The sequence below is a fragment of the Platichthys flesus genome, chromosome 2, assembly GCF_949316205.1.
Source record: "Platichthys flesus chromosome 2, fPlaFle2.1, whole genome shotgun sequence".
Classification (NCBI taxonomy): Eukaryota; Metazoa; Chordata; class Actinopteri; order Pleuronectiformes; family Pleuronectidae; genus Platichthys; species Platichthys flesus.
Window position 1 is genome coordinate 14,580,897 of NC_084946.1, and position 11,598 is coordinate 14,592,494.

At 43.3% G+C, this 11,598-nt stretch overlaps 1 protein-coding gene across 1 annotated transcript in view; it reads right to left on the reverse strand.

Annotated features, from left to right (window-relative positions):
• The window catches only part of scn8ab (sodium channel, voltage gated, type VIII, alpha subunit b), a 46,737-nt gene extending 41,465 nt beyond the window's left edge, over positions 1 to 5,272 (reverse strand). Inside the window, exons 1-2 of the mRNA XM_062400074.1 lie at positions 5,173 to 5,272; positions 547 to 885 (exon numbers count right to left, since the gene is read on the reverse strand). Of these exons, the coding sequence (XP_062256058.1) occupies positions 547 to 828 (282 nt within the window). The 5' untranslated portion in view covers positions 829 to 885; positions 5,173 to 5,272. The remainder of the gene's footprint in view (positions 1 to 546; positions 886 to 5,172) is intronic.
• Positions 5,273 to 11,598: the final 6,326 nt, after the last annotated feature.

Below are 11,598 nucleotides of genomic sequence, written 5' to 3' on the forward strand. Positions count from 1 at the left end.
TAGACTGCAGAAAGTTATGTGAAGGTAACTGAGTCTAAAAACTGCTCCACAGCAGCCCTGCAGTGTTGCGGGAGCAGAGTAACAAAATGTGACTCTACCCCAGTTGTGTGTCACTAAGAATATACTCACAGGTATTGTGGGATCTCACCGTGCATCTGAATGATGCAGTGACCATCTCTGAGGCGTCAGTGACTGAATAGAAGTGATAAGCTCCTCAATGCTTCAAGGTCATCTTTGCTATTATGCTAACCCTATCCCTGTACTGAATACAGTACCTTCCATTTGACTAAACTGGTATGAGACCTGAATCTGTTATGCAAGTGAGTTTCATAATATATATCAGAAATGTGCTGTTGGTTTACAGTGTCGCTGTTTCACACGAGTTGGAGTAAAGTTTTAGCTCATTTGCGGCTTCATCACACCAGCTGCAAAACATCGTCTGTACAGAATTTCAATTTCTCTCACCAATATTTAGCTTCTTCATTTGGACGTTTATATGATGAGAGGAAGAAAAGCAGGTGCATGTGCCCTGTGGGGCTAACTCACTTTCTTGTTCAAGTAGTAGGGGTCCAAATCCTCCAGCGGCGTGGAAAACATTCCACTAGGAACGTCACCGTAGATGAACGGCACGCTCTTCCCAGCCTCCAGGTCACTGTTTGGCTTGGGCTCATTTTCGTCAGATGTGTCACGGTGACTACTGTCTGATCGGGGCTTGGGCGGCTTCTTGTTCTTCTCTTCATTGATGCGCTTCTCGATGTTCGCAAGCGACTCTGGGGTGAATTTCTTGAAGCTGTCAGGTCCTGGGGGTGCCATAAGGGGTGCGGCCATGTTTTCATCCTGCAGCTATTTCCTCTTTTATTTGTTTTCCATCCCAGACATGCAGCTCTGAGGGGAAGAGAGAGGGACACAGAGTGAGGAGGTGAGGAGATGAGGAACAGTGAGCATAGGGCACTGGGCAAAGAAGCCGTAGGGCATGTGAATGAAGGAGAAAAATCATTGTATAACATCTCATCCTGTTTTAAAAAAAAAAGAGTTATAATTACAACTGTGACTAAAAATACTGAACATTCCACAGAATACACATGTAGATTTAATATATCCTATTACATCATGTTATATTGTTTAAAGCCGTATAGAGATTTAAAGTTCTGCCACAAAATGCAAACAAAGCAAAATGAGGCTGGAAAAGTGCAAACATATGAAACATGGACGAGTCGGCACTATTTCTGCTCTCTTCATCAACGTTAATGACCAAAGCACTGATCCTGGAACCCAAAAAGCTCAGCTTTAGTTTTCAACAAAGACAACATTTCTGCTCTCACTATTATGTTCCCCAAAATCAAAGTGAAGTGTATATACTGCGTGCCTGTATACGGTATGTCTGACCCTTTACACACCATTTTGCAATATTTATTTCTCAGGGACGTTTATTTTGCATCCATACTCTAACCATGCAGAATACAACGTTCCGAGTCATATTTTTCATATAATTGATATTATCAATGAATACAATGACCCTGTGTAATGTCAATGTTTGGGCAGCATCGCCGGTCTCAGTAAGGATCTGGGTTTGAGTTGTAAAAGCTCTATGCAGCTATCAGCTCATTGGTGTGGTTCGGGGGTCTCTATAGTCCAGAACAAATCAACTGTCCATGTCAACTCCCCCCCCCCCCCCCCCAGTTGACATGGAGGGGAGAGGTTCCCAGCATAGCATAGTGTAAAGGTTACTTTACACTATCCTGCACCATGACAAAGGGTCAAACAATCTTATATTAGCTTGATTGACATGCAATTTTGTCGAGGAGTCTAGTGCTGCATGTTAAGTTAAAGGACCAGGCAATAAAAAGATTTCAATGATTATCGCGATATAATTTTCACCGATAGCAGTATGACGAAGGGTCCAATGTGACGATAATCTGCTTGTTCAATCACAGTGAGGAGGTATAACAAATTACTGTTCTCTACCTCAGATGTGTGTTTATCAAATGTTTGTCATTCTCTGCTCATAAAAAAAATGATTTTAAAACTCAACCTTCGCTAAGGAGAGTCTTTACAAGAATTAATTCTGTTACATATATCACAATAATTATCAATTAACTGCTATGAATTTGTTTCTGCTTACAATGCAGCAAAGGCTCTTTGCTGTAAATTTGTTTAGGAGCTTCCACCATTTACGAATCACATCCATTCACATATTATTTAAAGAAGAAGCAGATAAATGAATGAAGACTTGTGGCTGAATGCAATGGGTGGGGCATGAGAATAATACAAATGTTGACAGTTTTTAAAGAATGGTGTTATAATGAGCAGTCGTTAAAACACACCGACAGTAACATCTGCTTGTTTTCTTGTTCTCTGTGACGATCTCATTCATCTGATCCCTAATAAAAAAGCACTTATGTGACAACACACCTGACACAGGCCTCACCGGCTGGATTCTGATGTTTTAAATCATACAAATCTATTGACCTAAACAATGACAACCATGGACTAAGCTGTCACACGACATTTTCATAAATAATTACTGGAAATTTTAAGTGGGAGTCATACAACCTCTGATGCTCTGACTCATTGTATAAGCAGTGGGGTTCTATTGACATCATGAACTGCATTTCTCCAGGCTCCCCCTGTTGGCTGATAGCCATGCTGTCTGCTACATCCCATCTAACAGTCAAGTGGCAACTCAGGGCAAAGTGAGGAAACAATGACAAAAGAGTACACACCTGGAACTGAATCAGAAAGAAGGAGTGAGCAGGAGGAAATTCCACGGGCAGAGAGGAGGAAAGAGATCCAACAACTTCTATCTTCAAGAGAGGGAAAAAAGCGCAGCCAACCAGAGGAGCAATGAATTCCGATTCAGGTAACCCAACCTCGGCACAACCTCCAAGTCTCCTTCCGGCAATGCCACCTCAATTGATCTACCGCCAAGGTGATTCACACCAGGATGAAATAACATGGCCAGTGCATGCGTGACACATGAAGCTGGACACAATCCTAAAAAAATTTTTAAAAACAGGCAGCAGAACTGAAAGGCGACCAGAGCAGAGGAAAGTCCACTAACTTACTGGGTCATATGGGAAAAAAAGCACTGCGTAAAAAACGACTAGACTCTAATTAAAAAAGGAAACAGTCAAAAAATTAGACTGGATCCTGTTGACGCATGAGAGCGCGCGGGCCAACACATCGCACAGGTACATCCGAGCCAAGTGAGTCCGGAAATTACAAAAAAAGATATAAATATAGATAAATAAAAACTGAGAAAATGAACAACTCCCGCTGTCTCAGTTGCCTCCAGTGGGGAGGAGGAGGAGAAGGGGTGAGGGGGGGGGGGGAGCTTGTCCCGGTTCAGCAGCGCAACGGCAAAACTGCTGTGACGCTGCGTCAGGAGAGAAAAGAATCCACAAAGCCTCCGTCCAGATACATGTAGATATCAAATGAATCCTGTATCGTGCGGTTCGCTCTGTGACGGGGAGATGACATCTGATGGGACTCACCGGACACCGCGGAGACACGGTGCTACAGCGAGGAGGGGGAGGGAGGGAGGGAGGTAAGGAGGGAGGTAAGGAGGGAGAGAGGGAGGGGTGCACAGGGCACTTGCATCAGAGTCACATGGGCAACAAAAAAAAAAAAGAACTTACACTTCCTTCATTTCCTGCAGTGATATTCTTATAAAAACAACCCACAAGCCTTATAAGTGAGTCCGGCTGTACTGTCCAAGAGGCCTCTGACAACCTCTCATGTCCTGAGTGGATGCCACCTTCTGATCTGGGTCAGTTTCAGGTCAAGTTAAGTTATCACTAGTACCAGTTTAAGACCTTACTGGTCATTTTGATGCGTTACAATAGTATTAGGAGCTATTTTCCCAGACGACAGAAAATGAGTGAGGAATTAAATGATGTAGCCCAGGGCTACTGAGGAGATAAACAACTTCTCCTTTATTTCTCTGGGACAACTTTGTCCCAGTGTGGGATGAAGACCCGCTCCCCTTCACATTATATGTTACATCATGAGAATGGACTGAGGCGGATCTGCAGCCTGTAGGTAAAAGTGCACTGTTTTATACCGAGGCGTGCCTATAGGGCCAAGCCGAAAATACTGCAGTGTGGTTTATTGCTGCTATGGCTCTAACTAACTAACTCATAGTAGGTCAGCTGAATACACATCGAGCCATATCCTGACAACACATCATCACTGGCCTCCACATAATGCATCCCAGCACAACCCAGTCCCGCACCAAAGACAACAGTCAAATGATTTAAGAGAGAGAGAGAGAGAGAGAGAGAGAGAGAGAGAGAGAGAGAGAGAGAGAGAGAGAGAGAGAGAGAGAAGAAGAAGAGAAACTATACAAAGGGCCTTAAGGCTGTACCACACCCGCATATGATGGTTTATGGGGGTATCAGACACCCCATATTTGATGTGGGTGTATAGAGCAAAAACATGACGGGGGAAATCTGATTTCCAATGCGTGAAAAGCGCAGGGGAAAAGGGTGAGAGGATGTGCCAAACTAAAGACGCACCTTCCTCCTCACGCAATACAGTCTCCAAAGACATGGCGAGAGGGAGGTGGTGCACAGAGGTGGTATGTTGGGGTGGGGTGGTGGGGGGTATAAAACTATCATAGCTATAAAATAATGGCAGCGAGAAAACTGCTAGGGGGATGAGTCTGCACTGCAACGCATTACGCATGAAGAGGCGGCTGCGGGGAGCGTGCACTGTAGTTCCAGAGCGGCCGCTCGGAGAAGTTTTACCCTGATCTCACTTTTCCCCCCCATCCTCTATGCGTATGTTTCGCATTCTGCCACAGTGGAGTGTCATTCCGTCCAGCGGCGCGCAGGCCAACACCCCAAATAACCCGCTGTCTGCCTCCTTTCCCCCCCTCCGCCACAGCGCCGCATCGCAAAGTGCACGTCTCCCCCTGCGCCCTGTAGAAAACCCCTGCATCTTCCCCGCACTCCCGGCCTCGCATGTTCCTATCTGCTCCATGCTACTGGCACGCAGCCCTCCTCCTCCTCCTCCTCCCGCTGCTGCTGCTGCTGCACAGACGCTACACGGTGCCGAGAGGAGAGGGACCGCTCTGCGGCACTGGGATCATGCAGTCAGTCGACAAAGTAGCACTGCGATCCATCCCACGGCCAAAATGTCCAGACAAAGCAGAAAACACAGGCTACTTACTTTTTCTCGCATCAACAGCGGCCCGGACAGCTGTCAGTGGACTGCAGATGTAGGAAAGAGTCGGGAGTAACTGCGGCTGTCGCCATATTGTTGCTGCTATCTTCCTTCCCAGTGCGTGCGGCTACCCTGCATAATTGATGACTCTCAGCAAATTGTTAGGGAGTGTCGGTAAATGCCTTTAGTCTCAATAACGGACAAGAGACCGCAGCATCGTAAGCAGAAAAAAAACACACCGTTCCCTATACATGTTATTATAGTCGACTCGTTGATATTCTGCTTGGCAGCATTTTTGTTTGCATCCATGAAAATAGGAAATATAGGAATATAAAAAAGGTCCATACTTTTTTTAATTATATCTGGAAGCTTCCACAATAAAGAAATGTGGAGCTCATAATTATGAGTGTTTATGTAAGAAATGAAAGACTATAAAATGAATGGCAGTTTTTAAGTTTTAAATATATATTTTGACTTGTTACAGTTAAAAGCACATGGTACCAACATTACCGTTTGTTCTGCCCTATTCAAGGTGTCCCAGCGAGCCAAGGACCCTTAAAAGCACCCTAATACCAAAGATGCTGAATGGAATTCATCCATTGTCAATTTAAATATTCATACCTGCTAAAATGTGTATCAATGAAAAGGGTGTATTTGCCATCTGCAAACCTGCTTCAACCGCAAAATTTTAAAAATAAATAAACCAGAAACGTCTCAGGATGAAAAAGATACACGAAGAAAACAAAGACAATGAGTTCTGAACACTTTCGGTGATAAGGACTGCAGCCGGTGCCGATGTGCAAATATTAGGTTTTAAAGTTTGCATCTGAAGTATGTATCAGAAACCTTGCCAGGAATCAGTAGAATCTCTGTAAGCCCCTGCCATCAAGAGGTTCAATTTCTAAGCCTAAAAATACAGCATTACATAGAGTTTATGAGCCCAGTCTCAAACATATCCATCCTAAACGAATTTGCATACTATGCAATCAAATATTTGAATACACATGAAGCAGGATAATGCATGGGCTATCAATCAATCCACACAGATGGTTATTCAGTGGCAAATTGATGCTATGAAGCAATTTTTTATAAACCTATTGAATTTCTAATAAGTTTCTGATTTTATCTTAAGTACGATCAATGGTTCCACAGTGACACAACCCGTGCTTTGGTTGCAATAGTTCTAAATTTAAAGCCAAGGGGGAATCTGCTTTCTCAGTTAAGTGCGAAGGAAGTTTAACCAGTGACTGACACTGGAGCTCGTTCAAATTACTTCACTTCAATAGTTCACACAACATCATGTTGTCTTCAACAGACAAGACAATAGAGATGAATATGGCTCTTTTCAGAGAGTGGGTTAGCAACTGTTTGAATATCTTTTTGGTGTACCAGAAATGTTTTGTAATGTCTGTAGCAGCAGGAGGCTCTGTTTGTCTATTTGTTTCTGATTCTTTGCTGGGTTTTCTGTGCAGAGTAGATCAAAAATAATAACATCACTACTCTCACTCAGTCAGTGAATTAATTACTGGAACAATCGTGTAAAATATTATTATTAACCCTTAGTCTATACCCATCACCCTTCAAAATATAGGTTTGGAGGGTTTTGTGATAGGGGAATATGAATATGACACAACAATGTCTCTACCTGGTGGTGCTTTGAAGAACTGCACCTTTAGAAGTACACCATACAGTTTTAATTATTGTGCTATGATTTCCCTTGAGCTTTTCAGTGCAGATCTTTATTGTGAAGATGGGAAATATTCAATTCCATTTTTCAGTCAAACTATAATTGTAGAATATACAGGATGAGCTGGGGAGACCAGGACATCAGTATAAAGAGAAATTTGAACATCTAAAATTTCACAAAGACTGTGAAATACAATCAAACGCTTCAGAAAAAAAAGGAATAAGTGGCTCTTGATTTTTGATAACATTATCACGCAACTGTGAAGTGTATGTCTCCACTTTAAATTTAAGGATGTATTCAGTCAGGTTTCAGTTAATAAAAAAAACTAATTCTTAGTTTATTTTATTTTTATTTAAATATCTAGATTTCATTTTCCTAAATAGCAGGTAACAAACACATACAAAAACATGAAAACACGTACATTTGCTACTGTTTATCAAGTGTTTGTCATTCTCTGCCCATAGTTCATAGTTCAGTTCATGTCATAGTTTTAAGGTGGAAAGTGAGAATGAAAGACTTATCTTGTTAAAGAAAACCTTATCCATCACTACCCCTTGCCTTTACTGTCGGAATCTTTTTCAGACAGTGTGTAAAAATCCCTCTCTGCTTTCTCTTGCCATCTGTATATGAGACCGAGAGCTGTTGTGTTGCAGGTATGGCCTGCCCCTTTAAGGAAAGTTTGTAGTGTGTGACGTAGTGCACCTGGGTATTGTGGGTAAATACGCTAAAAGTGTGTGTATAACGAGAAGTAACCGACCAACTGGAGGTGATGCCAGTGTTGCTCCTGCTGTATATCCGAGAAATAGAGTGGCCGCATTCCAAGTAAAGAAACATCTCCTCCTCCTTATTCACGAAGCGGTCCGGACGGCTGGTTACCGGCCAGACAGCGAGCCAAGATAACCAGTGACAGGGGCGGCTCCTGGTAGAGGCGACATGGGAGACTGATTTACTATGATGTGAAACATGCAATGTAAAACAATACATTAAGTCACACCATCATTCTCTAACCCCGGGGACGCACCGGAGGTAGAAGCGCTGCGAAAAGCGGTCCTTCTCCTTTCCTCGCCCATGTTAAATACTTGGGCTGTTCGCACCGGGAAGAACCGGGAGGCTCCGCGGCCATACACACACACATAATCTCCTGTGAAGACCAGCATCATTTACCCCTGAACCAGCGCGGAGAAATGATGATGATGATGATGAAAAATTCAATATAAAAAAAATATATAAAATTAAATATAATTATTTTTTTTTATTAAAAATTAAATTAAATTAAAAAAAAAAAAAAAACTGCGTGCGCATTTCCTGCGCAGAAGCCCATTGCGCACATGTTGCGCAGAAGTCTACTGCGCACATCTGCGCAGAAGCCCATTGCGCACATGCTGCGCGGAAGCCTATTGCGCAGAAATTGCGCGCGCAGTTTTTTTTTCTTTTTTTTTTTCAATTAAATATTTTTCCCTTTTTTTATATTTAATTAAATTAAATTTACATAGTGTATTCTCATCTCATCATCATCTCATTTTCGTCCGCTTATCCGGGGTCGGGTCGCGGGGGGAGCAGCTCAAGCAGGGGGCCCCAGACTTCCCTTTCCCGGGCCACATTGACCAACTCTGACGGGGGGATCCCGAGGCGTTCCCAGGCCAGTGTTGAGATATAATCTCTCCACCTAGTCCTGGGTCTTCCCCGAGGTCTCCTCCCCACTGGACGTGCCTGAAACACCTCCCAAGGAAGGCGCCCAGTGGGCATCCTTACCAGATGCCCGAACCACCTCAGCTGACTCCTTTCTAAGTAAAGGTGCAGCGGTTCTAATCCGAGTTCCTCACGGATGGCTGAGCTTCTCACCCTATCCCTAAGGGAGACGCCAGCCACCCTTCTGAGAAAACTCATCTCGGCCGCTTGTACTCGCGATCTCGTCCTTTCGGTCATCACCCAGCCCTCATGACCATAGGTGAGGATAGGAACGAAGATCGACCGGTAGATCGAGAGCTTTGCCTTGCGGCTCAGCTCTCTTTTCGTTACAACGGTGCGGTAAAGCGAACGCAATACCGCCCCCGCTGCTCCGATTCTCCGGCCAATCTCACGCTCCATAGTACCCTCACTCGCGAACAAGACCCCAAGGTACTTGAACTCCTTCACTTGGGCTAAGGACTCATTTCCTACCCGGAGTAAGCAATCCATCGGTTTCCTGCTAAGAGTCATGGCCTCAGATTTAGCGGTGCTGATCCTCATCCCAGCCGCTTCACACTCGGCCGCCAGCCGATCCAGTGAGTGCTGAAGGTCAGAAGCCGATGATCCAATGAGGACCACGTCATCTGCAAAAAGCAGTGACGAGATCCTCAGACCGCCGAACTGCAACCCCTCCCCACCACGACTACGCCTCGATATCCTGTCCATGTATATCACAAACAGGATTGGTGACAAGGCGCAGCCCTGGCGGAGACCAGCATCCACTGAGAACGAAACTGACTGGCTGCCGAGGACGAGAACACAGCTCTCGCTTTGGGAGTACAGGGATTGGATGGCCCTGAGGATAGACCCCCTTACCCCATACTCCCGCAGCACCTCCCACAGTTTCTCCCGGGGGACCCGGTCATACGCCTTCTCCAGATCCACCAGAATATAGATATATTTCCAGCTTAAAGATGGGAAGGAGTGGGATTCGAACCCGGGTCCTTCTTGTTGAAGAAGACACTCTACCAACTAGGCCACACCGCCTGATGGTTTCCATGAAGAACTAACACTATGAGAAGATGTCCAAATTATCATGTGTGTGTGTTTGTGTCCGTGTCATATTATACTGCTTTTGATAAACATTTCAGAGAAAATATTTTGTACTTTACTGCATATATTTGACAGCCTTACTTTAAAAGTTACTTTTAGATTTTTTGCCTTGTAGATACTGGATGATTGTTAGAGAATAACCTAGTACGTTTTCCAACCTTGTCTTTGAACGCCTTACAAGAATCACAGTCTGCTGTGATGTCCTGAGGCTGCCTGCCTGCTGCTCTAGCTTGGTTTGTGCAGCTTGTGATTAACTAAAGTCCATGAAAGAAAATCTTTAATATCCTTCAAGGGCAATTTGATGTACAACCAGCAATCAGTGCACGACAAAAATAAACAACTATAAACAATGTAAATAAAAAACAATATAAAAACCCTATAGACTAAGTAGCAGGGGAAAATTAGCTTTTAATAAATTAATTGATAAGTCAACCAACAGAAAATTACCCGTCAACTATTTAGATATTCTCGAAACATTTCATTCTACTTTTAATTTCCTGTTGTGATTCTAATAATTATTAATGTTGGTGACATTTCCTTGATAAATGGGTGGAGGTTTTATTACCTCTGCTAAGGTGGTTATGTTTTCATCTCTGATTTGTCAGTCAACAGGTTTATGTAATAAACTACTGGACCAATAACCACACAACTTGTTAGAAGGAAGCTGCATGGATCAGAGATGAACCTATACGGCTCTGTTGAGCTCTACTGAGTGCCAGTCTAGTGCATGAATCTGGAATCTTCTCTCAAAAAACATTTCCCCAGCCCCATAGCGTTTGTAGTGTGAAGCTAGTGAGGTGTTTTATAAAGATGTGATCGAAAACGTCAGAACAAGTGAATCCACTTTATTTCAGCATGAACAGAAAAAAAAGGAGTTTCATTTCACTTCACAACAGTTCCTCATAGAAGCATGCTGCATACAAAGAGATGTATAAAAACTTCTCATTTTGGCAGCATAGTAGGAACATTATAGACTGTGGCTAGAGTCAAAGATTAATCAAAAAAGATTAAATTAACAGGTGCACAATTCAGAAAGCCCCGCAAAGTAGAGGAGGAGAAGAAAGAACAATATAGAGGTAAGAATCACCCCGATTGTGGACATCATTCATGTTTATTTGTGTCGACATGACATGATATGCTATCAGTACAGGACTCTTTGGATATATTTTATTATATATTTTTATTGTTTTTTATAGCTTAAAATTGTGTCTGCTTGTGTGTGCATCTGTCTACAATCCAAAAAGTATTCGGGATGCATGACAGTTTGCGTGTATATGTTGGGGGGCGCCAATTTGAAATCTTGCCTAGGGCGGCAACATTACCAGGCCCGGCCCTGCAGACAACCTGTGGTAGCCTCCAGCTGTCGTTAAAAGTCAAAAGTTGTTTAGTTTGTCAAGTTTGGGCTACTGTGAAAATCTTAGCGGCCTCCTTAGAGAAGACCTGCTCCGGATGTGAATATATAGTATTTAGATGAAAAGGTCTCATTCTAGGATTTTGAAAACAACAATTGGTTCAATTCGGATGAAACACACCAGTGAAAACACCTCAGGAAGTTTGTATATTCAGTTTCTGCCAATAGATCCCTTTCACCTAAATCTTACACAATGAACCTTTCAACCTGGTGCAATTCTTTGCCACTTGAAAACTGCATCTACAAGCACAATTTTCAAAATAAGAGGGTGAATCTCCTCGAATCTGTAACACGTTGATAAAATAAAGAAGTATTATCTCAGTCATGGTTTGAGTGAGCTAGCTGAACACCTTCTGTAAGCATTAGCCTGGTAGTTTTGTGGAACTTCAACAGTTGTGGCAATCTTGAGCTCAGTTAATGAAGTGTGTGACCGTCTGAAGAAGATGATCCCTCACTCTTATAGCAGGTGTAGAAGAGAAGGGGAACATCTCACCTTATTGTAATGGGCGCGTCTAGGGGGCCCAGCTTTTATTTTGAAAGTGTAAACCGGACC